Below are 20,547 nucleotides of genomic sequence, written 5' to 3' on the forward strand. Positions count from 1 at the left end.
ATTTCATCAAAATGCATTATCTCATGTTGGTAAGATATAAATATCTTCAAGTGATGCAACATGTTCTAAATATGGATGCCATCTCTTTATCTTTGCTCTTTTTTATGACATAAGTATAGCTTGCTCTAGAGGAACAGTGCACACCTTAATTGAATTTTCAGTTTTAAAAGGGCTTTCATTATAGTTTGCTTCTGCTTTTGTTACAGTGCTCTGAGCACTGTGGCAGGTTGATAGGAGAAATCTTCTTTAATCTTTCTCTGTTTTTTTTTTATTTCTTTGTTTTTATTCTCTTTTAAAAGTTATTTTTAACTACAGTCATGAAAGTGACAAAGATGATACCTTATTCTGTATGCTTTTTCTGGAAAAAAGTTGTAACCATTTCTCTTGTGGCTACTTTGTTCTACCTCAGTATTCCAGTGTTAGAATGTGGGACCTTTCACTGCTCAGCGTTTCTTTGTCTTCATCTTATGTACCTGAACAAGATGTGACAAGTGTTAATTTTTACCTCAGCAAACAGAAATGTTTCAGCAGGTTTTAAAAATGGATCCACTAGAAATTCCAGTTAATAACCTTTTTAAGTAAGCAGTGTGATCATATACTTTGTGCTTGCGACCTGTGAGAACTGTGGTGTAGTTAATTTAAGACTTGTAACCCTCTACAGACACTGCAATCAGTAATTCATTCACGTGCTTCTAAGAGGTGTCAGGAACTAGTCTCTGGATTTGAGATTATTCTACTCCCGTGCTGTTTCTCCTTCTCAGTGAGTGCTGCAGAAATGTGAAACTGGGGCTAATCACAGTGGTTAGAGAGAGACTTAAACAGCTGGGCCTGCTGGAGAGGAAAGATGGGTTCCTTAGCTCGCTTCCAGTTTGAGCCATTTACACATGTAGCTTCATGTCAAAAGCTGATAACACATACTGCCAAAAAGACCAAAAGATGCATCAGAACAGAACCTGTGCGCTACAGTTGATGTGAGGCATACTTCACATGTAGTCATAATTTGGTAGTATGTATGAGTATGATATACAGCATACTGTAGCTCTCAGGGAATTTTTGAAGCCCTTAATAGTTAAATCTGCCTGTACAACCGTCTGAGAAAAGTTTCTTGTCCATTTCTAGTGACAGAAAATTTTTAAATTGTTCCTTTTTACCAGGCAAACTTTGAGTAAACAGGGATTAAAAATACTGTTGACCTTTGTTCACTGAATAAGGTTTATAGGAATTTGAACGATTTGTCTGCTGTGTTAGTGCTTTAATTTCCAGAGGTCAGACTTGCAGAGAACTGTGTGAAAAGGATTTGTGTGTAGCACGATGATAGTTGCTGTTTTCAGCGTATTTTATATAATCTGAAATTCAGTTGGATTTATTTAGCATGTTTCTACTTACCACTCACAATTCTGCTTTTTCAATTTTGTTCTCTGTAGTATTTCTGTAGCACTGTTCAGCAAGGGGAAATGCAAAGCCCTGCACCTGATCAGAAGCAATTCCAGGCACCAAAGCACATTGGGTGCAGGCCATCTGGACAGAAGCCTTGCAGAAAAGGCCTTGGGTCCTTTTGGTGAACAACAGGCTGACCACAAGCCAGCAGGCTGCATTAGGAGAGTTGCCAGAAGGTCGAAGGAGGGGATCCTTCCCTTCTTGTCTGTATGGGTGAGGTCACACTGCAACTACTGTGTCCAGGTCTGGGCAGCCCAGCGCAAGAGAGGCATGGACATACCAGAGAGAGTCCAGCGGAGGACTGCGAGGTTCCTCAAAGGACTGGAACACCTCTCCTCTGAGAGGTTGAGAGAACTGGGGCTGTTCAGTGTGGAGAAGAAAAGGCCTGTGGGAATTTCATCAATGTACAGAAATTCCTGAAGGGAGGGTGCAAGGAGGTCAGAGCCAGGCTCTTTTTAGCGGTGCCCAGAGAGAGGACAAGAGGCAGTGAGCAACAAATGGAACACAGGAGGCTCTGTCTGAATATGAGGAAACTTTTTTTTTACTGCGCAGATGACTAAGCACTGGCACAGGTTGCTCAGGAGGACTGTGGAATCTGACATCTTGGAGGTACTCAAAAGCTTTCTGGACATGGCCCTGGGCAGCAACCTGTAGGTATCTCTACTTGAGCAGGGATCAGTCGAGATGGTCTCCAGAGGTCCCTGCCAACCTCAGCTGTTCTGTGATTCTGTGATCTAAAAATTGAACTTTGCAGCAATTAAAATTCATCTCTAGCAGATTCTTGTTGTTTCAGTAGTTTGCTTGATGAATCCAACTTCTGGATTGGTGGACTTCTCTTTTGGGAGAACATATTTCATGAAAATTGTCTTGCTGTATTATTTTTTGTATTATAAAAGTGAGATTCAATTGGGCTTCATGCTAGTTTTCCAGGGAGATCTTTTACATTTTTCTTATATATCTGCACATGTCTTTTATTTCCAAAGTTATTTGATAAAATAGAATGGAATGTGCATACTTTGGAGTAAACATTAATGTTTTTTAGTAATGAAATTGTAGAACCACAGAATATGCTGAGCTGGAAGAGACCCACAAGGATCATTGAGTCAACCCCTGGCTCCTCACAGGACCACACAAAATTCAAACCATATTTCTGAGAGTGTTGTGCAAACACTCCTTGAACTATGGCAGCCTGAGGCCGTGCACGCTTCCCTGGGCAGCCTGTTCCATGCCCACCACCCTCTGGTGCAGAACTTGTTCTTAATCCACACCTGCCCCTCCCCTGCCACTGCTTGGTGCTGTTCCCTTGGTCCCTGTCTGCTGTCACAGAGAGCAGAGCTCAGCGCTGCCCCTCTGCTCCCTGCGAGGAGCTGCAGCCGCCATGAGGCCTCCCTTCAGCTCCTCTGCTCTGTGCTGAGCATACTAAGGAACCTCAGCCACTCCTCGCACAGTTTGCCCTGCAGACCCTCCACCATCTTTGTATCCTTCCTACGGATGTTCTCTGATAGTTTGATATCCTTCTTATGTTATGGTACCCAAACCTGCACCCAGTGCTCGAGGTGAGGCTGCACAGAACTGAGCGGGACAGTCCCCTTGCCCAGTGGTGGTGCTGGGTCTGGTGCACCCCAGGGTACAGTTGGGTTGCCAGGGCATACTGATGCTTAGTGGTCAACCTGCTGCCAACCGGAAACCCCAGGTCCCTTTCTACAGGGCTGCTCCCAACCTCTCATTCTCCAGTATGTACCTAGATCCAGTTGCCAAGGTGCAAAATCCAACACTTGCTTTTGTTGAAGTTCCTGTGGTTGGTGATTGCCCATTCTTCTAGTTTGTAAAGATCTCTTTGCAAGGCCTCTCTTCTCTTGAGGTAATCAGGAGCTCCTCCCAATTTGCAGATTTAGTGTCATCTGCAAACTTATTATGTCTTCAAGTTCTGCATCCAAGTCCTTGATGAAAACATTGGAAAGAACTGGCCCTAAAATGAAGCGCTGAGGAACCCCAACAGTGTCTGCCTGCCAGCCTGATGTAACCCCATTTACTGTTATTATGACCCTTTGGGCCTAATGTGTCAGACAGTTGTTCAGGCGTCTCTTTATGTTTTTGTCTAGCCATATGATGGACCTGTTGTCTAAAGAACCAGCATCAAAAGCTTTGCTGAAATCTGAAAAGACTGTGCTAACTGGCTTTCCTTAGTCAGCAAGATGGGTAACCTTGTCACAAAAGGAGATTAAGTTCCTTAAACAGGACATTCCCCTTATGAGAAACCCACAATGACTGTAACTAATGACTGCATTGTCTTTCAAGTGTTTTTCAGTAACTCAGAATAATCTGCTCCGTACCGAAGTGAGACCAACAGGCCTCTAATTACCAGGGTCTTCTTTCTTGCCCCTTTTGAAAACTGGGACAGCATTTGCCAGCTTCCAGTCAACATGAATCTCTCCAGATTCCCAGAACTGTTGAAAAATAGTTTAGAGATGTCTCACAGTGACATCAGCCAGCTCTTTGAATAGTCTGGAATGAATCCCATAGGGATGCATAGACTTAGTATGTTTTTAGACAGCTTTGATATTCATTCGTAGCATTTCTTTAAAGGGTTAAGAGAAAGTTGGTCTTGGATTAGATTAATTAGGTGCACCATGTGAGATGGTATTGTTTTGAGCCAGTTCATTTCAGAGCTCTAAAAGCTTAGGAAATTTGGGTAGAATCTGGTGGAATTGATGTTGGGGTGGGTTGGTTGGGGTTTGTTTGGTTTTTGGGGTTGTCATTGTGTTTTGGAATTACTTTTTTTCTTTTTTCCCTTCTTTCCTGTCCTGAGTTTTGTTTGTTTTGAGGTTGTAGAGCTGCTATTTTTTCCATATTATGCACGTTAACGTCTTTCACAGTAGTTGTTTGTGAGCCAATGATGGTTTTTCAGTTAGTGTTTAGTCAGGACATAGTGGTGTTTAGAGGTTCAGCACAGTTCTGCTGGGGTTTCTGAATATCTCAAAGCAGTTGGTCCATTCTGTAGTAATCTGTAATCTTAGATGTATTTTGCATGTGTATCCTATGTCTTTTCTGTTTTCCTCTTCTGCTGTTAGCTGTGCTCAGTGAAGGATCCAAGGAAGATTTCACTCATTAGTCTCTGACAAGATTAGGAGGAGCTAGTACAATTTTACACGGTTAAGAAGATTGTTAATCAGTAAGAAGTTCTCACTGCTTCTGCAGAGGGATGTGTATTCAGCCTAGTGGTGTGCATATAGGTAATACCCCTCAAAAGAGCTTTAGCTGCTGCAATGCCATGACTTTTCTGATTTCGTGGGTTCTGTAATCAAGACAGGGAGCAAAGAGTTTTGCATCTGTATTGCATTATTTGTAGATACACGTATAGGTCTGTAACAAGACCTGGAGGCATTCAAGGCCAGGTTGGATGGTGCCTGGGCAGCCTGATCTGGTGATTGGCAACCCTGCCTGCAGCATGGAGGCTGGAACAAGATGATCTTTAAGGTCCCTTCCAACCCAAATCATTCTATGATTCTATTAAATCTGCAAAACATTTTTTGAACTGAATAAGGCCGTATTTTGAAGACGAGGGACATCTTTTCAATGAAACTTAACCATTACTGTTTTATACTTTTTTAAATGATCTTGCGGGTCAGAAGTAATTTCTGTTTACTATTGGAACTAATCTCTTGGGAAACAGCATTATACTTAGAAACAGTCTTATTTAGGTGTAATGTACATTTTTGTCTCAAAATGACCTTTTCTTTCTTCTTTTATTTTTCCACAGGGTTTTGAATACTGTGATGAAAGATACAGTTTAGATCTCACGGGTGGAGCCTTTCCCTTGAGAGGACAGACCAGCAATACTAAATTACTCAGCTGTCAGACCGTAGAAAAATTTCGCAACCATGTTGACAGAGAGGACAGTGTTAACGAAGGTTTGTTCTGATGTCCACGTTTGGTTATTCCAAAAGGAATGTTTCTGGAATCCGAACAATGAATTCTGTACCCCCAGTCTGAAAGTCAAATATCTGGATAGAATAGCTTGTGTGGCTTATTTAAAAACATGTTGCTTGAGTTACATTTAAAAACAGAAATTGACAGTGCAGTGAGAAATCTTGTATTAAGAACATTTCCTAATGTCAGAAACTGCACATTTCTTAAAAAAAATAAATAAATCTCTGATGCTTAGTCATTTTAAAAACTTTTAAGAAAGAAGTAACTTGGCTGTTGTTTGTTGATGCGCTCTGCTAGTTTTTATTAATTTTGACCTGATGATGGTGTTAAAGGAGATCCAGTTAAATGTATAGAGTAATTTTTAAGTGCAGTAGAAAGAAAACAGCCTTTTCCCAAAGGTAGTAAATGTCATTGCTGTTAGCAATAAATACAAGAAAGAAGTTCCGTAATCCCTTTCTTTCTGCATTTCTTCAGCCAGTTTTTTATTTAAACTCTGACCTTACATTCAGCTTCCGATTCATGATGTACCTTTCTTAACTAAGTATTGATACCCGTAAGTAGCCAAGCTGCTTATTATATTAAATTTGAAAGAAATAATTGTATTTGAAAGGGACCTTCAGTGCGCTGGGAGAGTTAATGCCATTGATTTGTATAAATGAAAAAGTGATTTGTTCAATAATAGAATAATACTTACTGTTTTAATAAAATAAAATGTATGTGCCTGTGGAAGATAATCTTTTTGAGGGAACAGGATGTGCTTTAGACATACTAATCAGGTAAAAATGGTTTGACTTTGAATGCCACAGCTTGCTTTTATTCTTTGAAGAAGTAAAGATGTGTTTAGAAGTCAATATTTTGATAATGGGAGAATTAAAGATTTTTTTATATACGAGTGAATTTGCTTCTCTTAACCCTTTGTGAAAATAAGATATCAGTTGAGACAGGCTTGCATGAATTCGTCAGTATTTATGATATGCCAGTTACTTATGATTTTTTCTGGTTACTTTAGAATTGCTTTAGTCTGTTTTAGGCCAGGAGATGAAGACATTGGTACTGACAACTGCAAGATCATAGAATGGGTCTTCCTTAGGGAGAAAATATAGGTTTTATTGTATGCTTGATGACATGCTATAACAGTGTATAGTGTGGTGGTTTGTGTAACACTTTTCATTCTTTAATCCCTTCAGCTATTGCTTCTGCTGGCTGCTTTGAACAATTTTTTAAATTTTTTTCCGTTGCTTAGGATTGTTATCTTGATATTTTTCTTTCTGTTCAAACTTTCTGTTCAGATCTGCATCTACCTGTCCATATTTTCTCCAAATCTAATAGATTCCTTCACTTACATGCTCTTTAGCAATAGCTTTCTTTATATGCTGTTAAAAAAAAAACCTTCATGTCTGTCGTTATGTTGGAAAAATCTGGGTTTAGAAATTCAGTTATGCTATGTCCATATCTTACGGACCACTGCAATGATAAATTTTTTGCTTTGTTACTCTTCTCTCTTTACTGGCCTTGACTGATGTCACATGTTACAGGGAAGACATTTGCACGATCTTGCAGTGCTGTTTCTGTTTGTTGTCTTTGATTTAATCCTGAAATGGCAACTTCCATCTGTAATTGTGATGCTAACCTCTGTAAACAATGTGTCAAAATCTAATGAACATCCTTGGATTTTCTTTACTTGTCACATATTTCTGAGGAGAGTGTTCTAAAATCTTCATTTAAAAAATATATTTACAAAAGTAACTGCATGTGTCTAGCATACTATTTTTTCTAAAGTATTTATCAAGCTATGTATCTCAGTTATTAATGTATTGGCTGAGTGATACAACAGAATCTAAAACAGAAAGTGTTTTTTTAAAAATATCAGACATACAATACATTCTACAACTAAATGATTTCTTGTCTTTTACAGTAATATCTCCTGACACCAGTGTATCAATCTTCAGCTGGCAAGTGAATACATATGGTCAGGGAAAGCCGTCTACTTATTTGGGTGTGTTTGACATTAACCGCTGGTATCATGCTCAAATGCCAGATTCACTAAGGTAGACCTTTACTAAGTTGTTTTCAGTGTTCTTACAAATAACTTACTTGAATGTTGATGTTGAACTTACACGTTTGCTTCCTTAAAGGCCAGAAGAATTCCTTCATAATTGCCCCTATTTTGCTTTATGGTCTCTGGATGCTGTAACAAGTGTGACTTCTCCAAACCTCATTTTGGATGTTCTGGTACATGAGCGGAGTTTAAGTCGTGGAGTTCCTCCTTCTTACCCACCGCCTGAACAGTTCTTTAATCCAAGCACCTATAATTTTGGTAGGTATTTCACTGCTTTTATAAGAGATAAGTTTCAGAGTTGAGGTCAAGTGTTATTTATTAGTTCTCTTGTTCACTGTTTGTCATTTCAAAAAAAAAAAAAAAAAAAAAACCCCACCAAACCAAGACTGAACTATTTTTTGTTTACCATCAAAGTAATTAATCTTGTGAAATACACCAGGCAATTTTGGGTTCTGGTGCTTTTATAACATAGTCTGTGAAGTGGTGATGGTTATAAAATGAAATGACTTTAAACTGAACATTTTCCACCACAATGACACTAGAGAAAAAATTGGTACATACAATTAGGATATTTTCAAAAAGTTTGTAAGTGACTTGGCACAAAAAAAAACAAGTTATCGACTTGTAACTTTCCAGGTATCTCACTATGTTAAAAATGTAGACTGGTCATGTTGTGATGGTGAGACTATAGAATTTTAACAAACATTCTTTGTTTCTGCAGATGGTACGTGCTTGCTGAACTCTGGAGTAGTTCACATGACTTGCACTGGCTTCCAGAAGGAGGTGATCTTTTATCGTATCTTCATTGAGAATGTCAAGAAGTGTACATTTTTTAAGTTTTCTGTTGCAATGCTTTCAGTGTAAGAGGATATTTTATGCTCAGCCTGCCCAAATACCTGCATAATTGTGACTACATCCTGCCAGTTTTAAGCAAATGGTTATGTTTTAAGTCCACTTTTGGGACTGTAAAACTTCCATTGACTCCTGCTGAGCATAATGGAGCTGGGTGTCTAGAGAGAGGAATACATCGTTCCTCTAGGAACAAGGACAGAAGTGTTGTAGAGGTCAGGGAAAACTGTTGCTTCTTGGTGATGCATCTTTCAAGTACCAAGTCAGGATATTCATCCATGATTAAATTTGAAATGGGAGGACAGAGAATAGAGAAAATCATATAAATTTTCTTAAGAATAAATGACTTTTTTTCTCCTGCACTTGACCAAATTATAGCTTCTGAGCCATCACACATAGTAAGAAATAAGGTTTTTTGGCTCAGTATGTATTTCCAACATAAGTACTTGTGTATTTCATTGCACACTGGTAGATATTTAGCACCCATCCTACATAACTTTCTTCAGCTTCAGCACAACCAACCATAACTTTAGTCTTCCAAAATGTGATTTAAAATTGTTAGTTCTAGTTTTTATAGGATATATTTTACTTCAGTGATTAAGGAAAAGTCAGCATGTAAACAGAGAAGGTAGAAAATACCTAGATGAAATATGGTATAGGCAGATATTTTGTTTTATGGGATTTTTATAAACTCTGAGTTTTTGTGACGTTTAAGTCTACATAGTAATGCTTAGTCAGATTGCTAACCTAAAGCATATTACTTATGCAGTCTTTCTTATAGTTTGTCAACTTTTTCATTTCTTTTTTTCAATGATTTTTTGGAATATTATTCTGTGATGGAATAATAAATAATGACGTCTTTAATCTTTGTTTTTTATTTCAGACCTTGAATTTTTTAAAGAAGTCTGGTCCTTCAATAAGTGAAGCCATCTGTGATAGCTACAATAGGTGTCTTGTAGCTGGCTTGCTGTCTCCAAGACTAGTTGATGTCCAGCCATCAAGTTTGAGTCAGGTGGGCACATGTCAGGAATGAGGGGGGAAGTACATCTATGCTGTCAGAGAGGACTCTAGAAACTATAAGGTGTGATAACTTGACACCTGCTGCTTCTTACCTGCTTTATCCTAGTACAGTGTCTGTAGCCTCCTCTTTCATAGGTTTTCCATCTGCAGTACACTAACAAACTTTTTCTCATCTGAAAAGCTTTGTAAGAGAGGGAGTGTTTGTGATGAACAACCCATTTTCATCCATGCCAGGATCTAAGCTGTCTAGCTGATCTGCTGGTCATCTAATGGTGGAGCAATTAACAGACAAGGGAAAGCGGTCCCACTGCCCTCATATTTCTGTCTCTTGGATTCTTCATCAGATTTGGGGAAGTAACATTGGAACAGAAAACACTTTTACACAGTTTTGCAGCTGAAGGAGATTTCTCAGCAAGTTGACCTGGCCATTAGGCCATTTCATTTTGCATTGGATTAGAGTTTTGTGTGCCACCATAAGTATTCTTTGTTCTGTTTCCTCGTCTCAAACAATTCTGAGAAAAAAAATGGAAATATCCAATGTTTATTCTAGTGTGCAGAGGTTTCTTTGAACATTTTATCTAGGGGAAAGGACAGATTTCAATATGTTTTAAAAAAAAAACAGGAATTAAGAGTAAATTCAGTAAAATGATACAAAAGATCATTTCACCTGAAAGTATCAGTACTCTAGCTGAAGTAAACTACCCTTTAATATTCTGTGTCTGTGCATAGCAGTTTTCCTCTTAAAATATTTCCACTGCATTGTTGTACATTCTTTGAACAATTTAAAATGTAAATCTATTGCAATTTAAATGTTTCAATTATTTTCTATCATTTTAGAAAATTATAACAATGTTTTGATGTTGGAACTGCTTCATGTCTTCGTAGTCTAGAAAGCAGGTTGACTTCAGCTTCACTGTTTCTCATGCAAATATTGCATATTTGTATTTGTTTTGTCCCCATCATGCATTCCTGATGGAAAACTTCTACACACAAAATGTACAATGGGTATTAGCAGGGAATGTTACTGAAAATAGTTAATCGGAGCTCAGTAAATTAAGATTATAATGTAGACACATGCAGATAAAGGTGAGAATTATCCTTCAGTAATAATCGGAGTATGAGTTAATGTGTTTGTCAAACCAATGAGCCTGTGATTCAAATTAAGAGAAGGGATGTGGTATTAGTTCAGTTTGTATTATATGACTTTTTGGTGCCTGTATGACAGTTTTCTTAGGAAGAAACGCTTGTTCAGACATTGAAAGTATGTAAGATTCCCATTTTATTTTGCCTCTTATGTTTAGGAGGAGCAGTTAGAAGCTGTATTGTCAGCTGCTGTTCAGACAAGTTCTTTAGAACTTCTGACTGGATGCATTAAACATTGGACATCTGAAGGTAATGACTACTTATGGTGATTTTGTTATATATTTTTGAGTTTGAAATTGTTCATTCCTTTTTCTTTTTCTTTTTTAAAGAGCAGCCAAGTTCTGCTGCCAGTTTACGGTTTGTTCTTGAGTGGACGTGGAATAAAGTGATCTATACAAAAGATGAATTTGACCAAATCTGTGAGTAATACTGTGGGGATATCGCAAATGTAAAATTACCTTTTCTAAATGAGTATATTCAGCAATATGACTTTACATGATATTGCACACAGTTTTTCAAAAGTGCTTTGGAACTTATTTGAAATTGCTCTGTGTGATAATGTTTTAATATGTGTTCTGAAAAGGTGTTCCGCTGTTCGATGGCTCTTGCAACTTCATCGATCCACAAACAATACAGTCTCTTCAGCACTGCCAGTTACTTTTGAGCAACCTTAGCACAGTCTTAAACTGTTTTCTCACAGAAGCACAAGAGCTTACTGAAAAAGGTTTGTAATAGTATTACTAAATCTTTCATGTTCCTTATTAGTTTACTGCCTCAGGATACTGATGGGGTTGTAGTTGAGGAAATAGGAGCTTTTCTCTGTTTTGATGCTTGGAAGACAGTCAGGTTTAGGTAGGAGAAGGGCATAAGTTTGAATGCAAAATTGTGACTAGCACTTCATGTGAATCTGCTCAAGGAAGTGGTTTGTTCTGGAGTTCATGAATGTACATAGGGGAAGTGACATTCAGCAAGAAGATGCGTAAGCAGCTGGGTTGGAAATATAACAGTTGAATATGGTAATACTTGAAATTATTCTTTACAGATCTTAGCTAGCAACTTAGTTGAAAACAAACGGCGCATTATGAATTGTAAAGGATACATAGTTGAGTAATTTGTAAGAATAAGATACTTAAATTTGTACAGCTTTTTTTTTTAACAGCTTGGCATATTGAAAAACACAAAAGTTCCTTTGCTGTACTAAAAATCTGCCATATGAAAAAAGAAATGTTTTACAAGTGTTTTCGATAGTTCAGACTTGATCTTTTGAATATTTTTGAAATTTTATTTTAACCATTTAGTGAAGGTGGGGCTTTGCAAAGGGTTACTTTTGTTGTGGTGATTGTGGGGTTTTTTTTTCTTTAACTAAATGCAGAGATTTTTACCATATTATTTTTATACTTTCTACTTCGTATGATGAAGGGAGGTTAATTAAAAGAAGAATTCTTACATGTGTTTTTCAGGAGTTACAGATTTGACAAATAAGCAGGTGGTAACTAGCCTCATTTCTTTGTATGCCCAAGTGGTCATCTGGTTCTGTCGATCCAGTCTCCTACCAGAGGGCTTGGGTAAGCTTTAGCTGCAGTACATTTCTAACAGTGATGCCTGTGAACACATTTAGCCACACTGTAAATGTTTCTTCACTAACAAGTCGTATTATTTCAGAGATGGCACGTTCTGAAGTTCTGTTGGTGAAATGAATATTTGTTTTTGGCAAATATGTAGTGTAGAATAATGCAAGCGGTTTCTTTCCTGTGTATTCTTTAAAAACAGCAATAAGCCTTTGACTTTAATGTTATTGACCCAAGTAATTCTTGAAATATTCGGTATTTTAAACAAGTTGCTGTTAAACAGTGTTTACTGGGATGTTTTTTTACAGTAAAAGCATCACCTGAAGGTCTTGAACTTCTTTACTGGTCAAGGGAAAAAGCAAAGCATTGGAGATGCTTTTTTATTTGTGTGGAATACAGATTTCATTGTCAGCCTTAACAGTTTCAGAAAGGTTCATGTTGTATGTTTATAAAAAACAAACCAACAAACTCCTCTGAGATTTTTTTTTGTAATTGTGATCTCTATTGTTGATAATGTCCTGAATTTTACATTAACTGTAAACTTCAAATGACAGTGGAGACAAAAAGGAATTGTCTTGTGCCTTCTGTTTTAGTAAAAGCAGAAACAAAGCTGGCTTCTTCCAAAGCTGAAGGCTTACTTATGCTTCTTGATGTGCAGATTTTATGATCTATGTAATTTATTAGTTCTTTAACTATCTTTTCCCTTGATGGCCTGTAGATGATGATATGCATTTGTCTAGACCTTTCTACAATTATCCTCTGATTCAGAGCTACTATACCAGTCATCGACAGAAACTTGAGCGCTTATCAAGGTGAGATTTACTGGGGATCTCTGAAACACTTCCACTGCAGATTCAGAAGTAATAGTGAATGGCTTTTATGTATAAGCAATTGTATTTACTGTGCTAAATGCATTTGCCAGCAATACTTGATTCAGTTATACATTTGCTCTGTTGAATACAGAGGTTACTTTCCTGTGCTATGTATTCCTCTATGTATTCCTGTATTCCTCTGCTTAGTACTGACTTTAAAGTGCATCTTACTTGACTTCTCAAGTAACTCACGTGTACACTGGTAAGGAACATGAGCCCACTTCATTTAGTACGGTTTTTTGTTGGTTTGTTTTACTTTTGATTATTGGGAAAATTAGAGGGCAGCGTCAGTCAGTGGTGTTCGTCTTTGGAAGAACGTAATTTTAAAAATTCAGACATGCGTAATTGTAATGGTGTGTCTCCATAAACATAAATGCTGCTTGTGATGATACTGAAATCTACCTGTATGTTCAGCTTTGTGAAAATAAGTTTTTCAGTAACAAAGGTGAAATAGTGAAAAGGTGAAATTTCCATCAAGTTATCTCACAGTTGCTATATCGGAACACTGCAGTTTGAAGTATGAGATTAACGTTAAAAAGAAGTTGTGATGTTTCAGTACTCTTAAAGTTCCTCTTCTAGATGGTGTGAGAGTGATTATTTTTGGCACTTCATCTACAGTTTCTTCTGCGTTGCAAGTAGCGCAGGCAGGAGCAGCCTGCAAACTAGAACGTCATTGCAGATTCTGACTCAATAAAAGAGCTTTTAGGATTTCTATTTTAAGCTCCTGGAATAATTGAATGCAACTAATGAGCATCGTTCAACCAGCTCAGAAATTTCCATGTGTGTTTCAAGTGATGCTCACACCCCTGTATGTTTGTTACTTTCTTTTCTTCAGTGGGGTGTATTTATATTGATGTTGTGGTTGAGAGTTTGGAGTTAGTGTTTTGCTCTCTCCAAATCCTTGCTACTTTTTTTTTTTCCAGAGGAAAATGGGATTCTGACTGCTTGATGATAGATGGAATGGTTTCCCAGTTAGGAGAACAAGCTGAGAAATTGTGGCGGAGGGATGAAGGAGGAACTGGGAAATACCCACCTGCTAGTTTACATGTGAGTGTTGCCTTCCTTTTTAAAAAAAAAAAAAAGAAAAGAAAAGAACAACAAACTACAAAAACAATAATAAACAAAAATAAAGAATCCAAGCCTATGATTTATGGAATGTGGGAGGGTGTTGGGTTTTTTGGTGTTTTTTTTTTGTAAAAAGCAAATTTTTCATTTCAGGCACTGCTGGATCTCTACTTATTAGAAAACATTGAAGAAAACTACAAGCATGCAATTGTATCCTTTATAGTTACTTCTATTACACCTTCCATATATGCACAGAAATACTCTTAAGCGCTTGCTGTGTACTTAATAACGTCTTTAAATTTACACTTCAAACAGCATAGGTAAAAAGATTTTGTTTAGAATTAAGTGGTAATCAGAAGCAGTTTTATTTCTTTGTACTGTAGATTTTTTTGGTTTTCTTTCATACTTTTTTGCCAAGTCTTTTCTGAGAAAACAGATACACTAAAGAATGTTAAATATTAGAAAACCGTAGTTTTCTTAAAATTGAAGTGGAACTTTTTAAAAGCAGCCATAACAAATGGCTACTTTTTTGCATGATGCGCTGTAAGTGCTGCTTCAGAGCATAATGAGTTGTAATAGTGCTGTATCAGTACCTGTTTTTTTTCTGAAATCATTGGTTATTATTGTTTGTTTCTTTATTTCTTTAATTTTTTTTTCCAGCACAGCTAACAGTGCTTGCTTTTGTTCTATTCTAATTGCAGACACACAGAGTAATAAGCAGAGAAACAAGTCGTTGGACAGAGACCTAATTTTTAAGCTGCTGAAATACACAGAATTGTTTTGTTGCATGACCAAACAGAGGGGTGGGGATCCAAAAGAGGAAGGCTTTTTAAAACTTGTGCCTGAGAGACGCCTAATTAGAGTATATCCCTAGAAATACATCAGAAACAGAAAATGACTTTACTAGAAAATAATGCTGTCTTAAATCCAGTTTTTCCATTGGAAACTAATATGTGTTGTGATATTTTACATTGTTTGCCTACACTAGAAATGAGGAGATAACACCAGGGAATTTGTAAGCCTTGAGTATTTAAGTGCTTTAATTGTCCAGCTGGTATGTCCCCTGACTGAGCAGAGGTCTGAGTTTATAACTGAAGTTTTTAAATAGCTAAAGTTAACCTTTTTGAAAACCTTACAGGAATCAAAGAGTATTTCTTTCTGGTTATTTACTCAGAATGAGATTTTGTGGTTTAAATCCTGGCTTTCTTTCAATTACAACAGCTTAAAAGGGCAAGACTAATCCATTAACATTTTCTTCTTTCTAACCCTTTTATATTCTTATTTCATTATTATTTTTCTGAATGTATTGTGATAAATTCTTGATCTCACAAATTTATTAGCCTTAATCATGTACTTGATATCAGACAATTTACTTACTGCTAGATATCATGCATTCCTTTCCAAATAAAACAGAAACTTCAATTGACTCCTTCCCAACCGTTTTTGCTATCCCCTGGGGTCTTGTAAAGCTTATTCAAGGCTTTTGGCTTCTGGATCACAATGATTATGAAGTAAGTATGTTACTGCTTAATTAGGCATGCGTTACAGTACAGAGCTGTAAACTGTAAAAAGATTTTTTTTTTTAAATTGGTGCTTAGGTAATAACAGGTGATAAAAGATTAGAAGCTTTTTTTTTTGTAATACTGTTACAACATCTTCAGCAATGAATTGTGGTTTGAAATTTGATTTTAATTACTTTGGTAGGAAATTGGTTAAGGAAGAAATGAACTATAATAATACTTTGTCTGAATTTTCAGAGCCATTTATTTATGTCATTTTCGGCAGAACAACTGAACAATTCCCCCCCCAGAATGATGTTTTAGGTATTCAAAATGCTAAAACTGTGATGATAGCAGTAACGTTTTGGGCAGAAGATTGTAAAAGTGACTTTTGAACTTAATTCATGTTCTTTCTGATGCTGAAGTTTGGTTTTTTTTGTCATGATGTTAATCTATTTACTTTTGAGAATAGTTATAAAAAGTTACGTTTATATAAAGATATTTGATTAACCTAGAAATTTGTTTTAAAACACTTTCTTCTGTATGGCTAGCAATTTTTTCTGTGCAAATGCTTAAAAAGTCTATTTACATTGCCTGTATCAGGTATTTTGTTAGTACTAGTCCTTTAAAAATATCTAACACAGGTTTGCCACTACTCAGGAAGCTTTTGAGTATTTTTATTGCATGAGTGAATATTATATATCTTAACAAACCTAATTTCTAACTTCTGCAGAATTCATTGGCCCTTCTCTTTCATCCAGCTACAATCAAAACTGTGCCATGGCAACATATGAGGATTATTCAATCCCTGATGTGCCAAGGAGAGCATAGGCGAGCCCTCAGATACATGCAGATGATGAAGCCAGCAGTGTCAAGCAGTAGTGAAGTGCAGCTTTTCCTCACTGTGTTATTGTCCAATAGGTAAAGAAATATATCCCACCATGTCAGTAGTCAGATATGGTGGGAAGTGGAGAACAAGTAATATAAATCCCTGTCACTTTTAAACTTTCAATATACTGTAATTTTTGGTCGTCTTTCTGATATTATTTCTGTACGTCTCAAAAATTAATTCCAGGTGCATGGTGGAGGCTTGGAGCCTATTGCAGCAACATTCCACTAAGTTAAATGTAGAAGAGCTGTTAAAACACATGTATGAAATCTGTCAGGAGATGGGACTAATGGAAGATTTATTGAAGCTACCTTTCACAGACACTGAACAAGTAAGTGTGGACAAGAAAGACATCTTAATCATCTATTTGAAAAGAGAAGAGACAGAATTGTAATAGTTTTTTGAAATGTGTTTCTCGTAGGAGTGTTTGGAGAAGTTCTTACAGACCAATGGCGGTGTTCAGAATCATGAATTTCTTTTAGTCCACCATCTGCAGCGTGCCAACTATATTCCAGCGCTGCAGTTGAATCATTCAATGAAGGTCAATCTTATGGTAAGCATAAAAGTTCCCTCAAGGGGTGCAAATTTATTTTACATTTTGCTAACTATTTTTTGAGATTACTCCATAAAAGTCCTGCTTTGTTTTTTTTGCTGTTCAGTGTTTATTACAACATGATTTGAAATACAAGGAATAGGTCTCTGAACCTTGAGTAACAACTTAACCTAACAGTTGAACAAAATATTTCACTTATCCAAAGCTTACTTTGTGAACCGATTATGAATGGTTACAGACCAATCGACTCCATTTAAGTTTATTCAAATCTGATTAATGTAGGGAGGCTGCTCTGAAAGTAATGCCTCCTATTTTATCATGTTTTTATCATATTCACTAATTAGAGTAGCATAGACTCATAGACTCTTTGCAGTGAACTTTTTCTAATTAATTAACTTTTTCTGTGCTTTTTTATCAGAATGATCGTGATCCTCGCTTGAGAGAGAGAGCAGTTGCCAGAAATTCTATATTAGATCAATACGGCAAGATCCTTCCTAGAGTTCAAAGGAAGCTGGCTTTAGAGAGAGCTAAACCTTACCGTTTGCCTTCATCGGTCTTCAGAGAAGGTAACTTTTCTCCTTAGAAGTGTAATGGACAACTGACAACCACTCTGATGACACAAGGATGATATTTTTTCCTTTTTCCTTTGCAGTCTCAAGACCAAAGCCATTATCAACAGTAGCAAAACAAGCAAATGCAGGAAATGTGCATACAAGAGCAACTTTCATCAGTAATGTATTATCCAAAATTGGGGAAGTATGGGTAGGAAATGAGCAGAAAAACAGTTTCTCACAATGTGATAGGTAAGAAGCCTTTTAACAAAGTAGTCTTTAGCTACATGTTTGGGCTGAGAGACAAAAATCAATTTTAATTTTTTTAGTGTTTAAATGGAAAGGTAAAGCTTGCTTTGGCTGCTTTGGATATGTGAAGTACAACATTCAAGATTCAATACCTGATAAGTAATACTTGATAAGAAAGTTCTTTAGTTAAGGTAGTCTTAATTATGCAAAAATGTATTTTTGCATTATGGTTAAATATGTTTACAGAATTTAAGATAGCTGAAACGAAAACTGATTGCCATCAATCTGTTGGTGTGCAGATTTTGATATATGTGATTGTGTAAACAAATGGTAGTCTTTTACCATTTTTGTGTCCAATTTCTGTGTTGTATTTGCCTTTTTACTTAAAAATAGCATTGCAAACAATTTAAAGGAGACTAATAGTTGTCAAATGATTTACTTATAAGTGGCATGGTCAAGTAAACTTGAATTCAGATATATTTAGTCTGTAAGGGGAATGAAAGTAAATCACATTTTCCTTCTAATCCTAGTCCCAGAGTTGCAGAACCACCAGTCATAACACATCCTCTCCCTGATGCAGAGTTGCCTGATGCGTTTGTTGGGACACCAATTACAAAATTTTCACGAAAATGTTCCAGGTATAGTAGATCCACAGAGTGAAGCTTCGATAGACTGGGGGGTGGGAACGAGTATTGTGCAGTCTATGTTCTAAATATCAAAAGTAGCTTCTGTTTTAGGTGCATTTTGTCTTAACAAGTAGCAAGTCAGTAATAATAATTTTAGTATTACTGGATTACTTACTATTCACCACTAAATTTAGTTGGTACATTTAAAATATCTTCATAATGTGCTTCTGATGTAATTGTATTTTCACATTGTTCTGTTTTCATGTAGTTTTGTGTTTGCTAAAAAATGAATGTAGGGCACAACTAAGTAGCGAATTCGTAGTGCAGATTAATTTTCTTTTGACGTGAGACTTGTAATCCAATTTTACACTTACTCTTGCCTCAGAGGCAATGATTTAGGAAATTATTTGGTTACATTTTGTATTTAATAACAAAAAGAGAATGCCAATTACTTGGACCAGGGCTTGATACACACTCATATATCTTGTCCAATGTATGTTCTGGTTATTTATTGTCTCAAAATTTATTTTTATTTTTGTGGTTCAAAATTGCGTATCTTAACAGATTGCTGGATTTGGTGGTTCGTCCTGTTCCTTCATGTTCTCCAGCGCAGAATGATAGCTGGCAGTCACCATGCCTAGCTTCTACTTCACACATGGCATCCAGCTCATTGAAATCTAGCATACATGGTTCCAGCTCACAAAAAAAACTTTCAAGAGCATCAGAGCTGAATTTACTGGAGACTCCTCTTGTGGTTAAGGTTGGTATTTGAGAAAATAAACAGTAAGAACCCACAAACCGAAACAGAAGCCTGTGAGATTTAAAATTTAACCACAGTATTTAACACAAACAGTATTGAATGCAAATTTTGAATTTGCATGCAGTTATTGTTTATATGGTGCCTTTGGAAACAGTATGTTAGTAAAAACATAAAACTGGAAGTTTAGCTCTAACTTAATGGCAGTATACATCTTGTCCAATAACTTATGAAGTAGTTACTTTTATTACAGTGGAACAAAGTAAGTTAAAATTGATCTTTTCAATATACGTACATAAACACGTGCTTTGTAGCATAACCATCTCATTAAGTGCTTCATAGCTCTGTTTGACTTGCCTACCTGGAAGCCAGAGTGTATATGCTTCAGTTTCGTAACACAGTTAAGTGTGTGGCAGCAGCTGTGGTTATCTGCAGGTTTTTTTTCTGTGATTCTATGATTTTAGAAGAACACTGCAGAACCTGCAGAAATTACTGGCATCAAGATGTCATCACAGACAAAAAGATGCTGAATTCTTGTTTCTTCAGGAAATCAGTTTGAAAGATAACATTCTATATGTACATTCCTTCTGTATATTTACATTTCCTTCTTTTTGAAGGAAAGAAAGCAGCCTTTACCTTCAGAAAAAGAGAATATAGAGGTTAAATTTTGTCCTCTCTGCTTGTACAAATTGAGTTTTAGTTGAACTAATGCTTTTGGCAAGTGAAGTCTTCTCTTTTAAAGATATAACTGATTTTACAGTAACTTATTTCTTTTCATAGAGAGCTAAAGTTTTGGTGACGTCTTCTTCTGCTTCTGGTTTTGCTGGATTCACTCCTCAGTCTATTCTCAGATCCAGCCTTCGCACCACACCCCTAGCAACTCCCTCAGCATCTCCAGGACGATCAGTTACTCCTCCCCTACGAGCAAAGGAACCTAGAATATCTTTCAGGGAAGTGAGCTCTAATGCAAAATGGACTGTTGGGGTAAGATGGTGTGAAACTTTTTTTTACAGTTGAAAGTTTTAAAGACTTTTACATAAAGTTTTACATTGATAGATATAAAATTTGCCAGCACTTACTATAATGAGAATTTGAATTGCAAATTACATTGGCATTTAGTCAAAAAAGATTATGTTAGACCTTCAGGTATGTGACATTTCAGGAACATACTTACAATAAATACTAGTGGCCTTCACAGTTTTTACTTCTGTTGTTAGGAGCTGTGGTTGTTCCAAATTGCTAGTTAACGTTCCTGTCATCAAGTACTGATGTGGGAGAAAAAGTAACAAATATAGATTGAGCCAGTTGTTTTTAACTGAGAAATATTTTTTAAGCTTTGCAAATAAAGCACCTCTGAAAGCATAAGTCATGAACTGCATTTACTTTAAGTCTGCTTTTTGGGAGTCTGTGTTTACTTAGATTATGGTAAGAATTGACTCCTGATGAAAAGAGCTGTGCTGTTGTGTGTTCTTCAGCCCTA

General features: G+C 36.6%; 1 protein-coding gene across 4 annotated transcripts in view; it reads left to right on the top strand.

Moving 5' to 3' along the window:
- AHCTF1 (AT-hook containing transcription factor 1) overlaps positions 1-20,547 on the top strand; it is a 54,161-nt gene that overhangs the window by 20,057 nt on the left and 13,557 nt on the right. For all 4 annotated transcript variants that reach the window (XM_021392115.1, XM_021392114.1, XM_021392116.1 and 1 more), the window contains exons 8-28: positions 5,198-5,348; positions 7,283-7,415; positions 7,503-7,684; positions 8,148-8,209; positions 9,159-9,287; positions 10,597-10,687; positions 10,768-10,857; positions 11,022-11,162; positions 11,899-12,003; positions 12,725-12,818; positions 13,802-13,925; positions 14,097-14,153; positions 15,308-15,454; positions 16,176-16,363; positions 16,518-16,662; positions 16,753-16,884; positions 17,303-17,450; positions 17,537-17,687; positions 18,215-18,322; positions 18,875-19,070; positions 19,848-20,051. In XM_021392115.1, the coding sequence (XP_021247790.1) occupies positions 5,198-5,348; positions 7,283-7,415; positions 7,503-7,684; positions 8,148-8,209; positions 9,159-9,287; positions 10,597-10,687; positions 10,768-10,857; positions 11,022-11,162; positions 11,899-12,003; positions 12,725-12,818; positions 13,802-13,925; positions 14,097-14,153; positions 15,308-15,454; positions 16,176-16,363; positions 16,518-16,662; positions 16,753-16,884; positions 17,303-17,450; positions 17,537-17,687; positions 18,215-18,322; positions 18,875-19,070; positions 19,848-20,051 (2,778 nt within the window). The remainder of the gene's footprint in view (positions 1-5,197; positions 5,349-7,282; positions 7,416-7,502; positions 7,685-8,147; positions 8,210-9,158; positions 9,288-10,596; positions 10,688-10,767; positions 10,858-11,021; positions 11,163-11,898; positions 12,004-12,724; positions 12,819-13,801; positions 13,926-14,096; positions 14,154-15,307; positions 15,455-16,175; positions 16,364-16,517; positions 16,663-16,752; positions 16,885-17,302; positions 17,451-17,536; positions 17,688-18,214; positions 18,323-18,874; positions 19,071-19,847; positions 20,052-20,547) is intronic.

Source organism: Numida meleagris, chromosome 3 (assembly GCF_002078875.1).
Source record: "Numida meleagris isolate 19003 breed g44 Domestic line chromosome 3, NumMel1.0, whole genome shotgun sequence".
In the NCBI taxonomy this organism is placed as follows: domain Eukaryota; kingdom Metazoa; phylum Chordata; class Aves; order Galliformes; family Numididae; genus Numida; species Numida meleagris.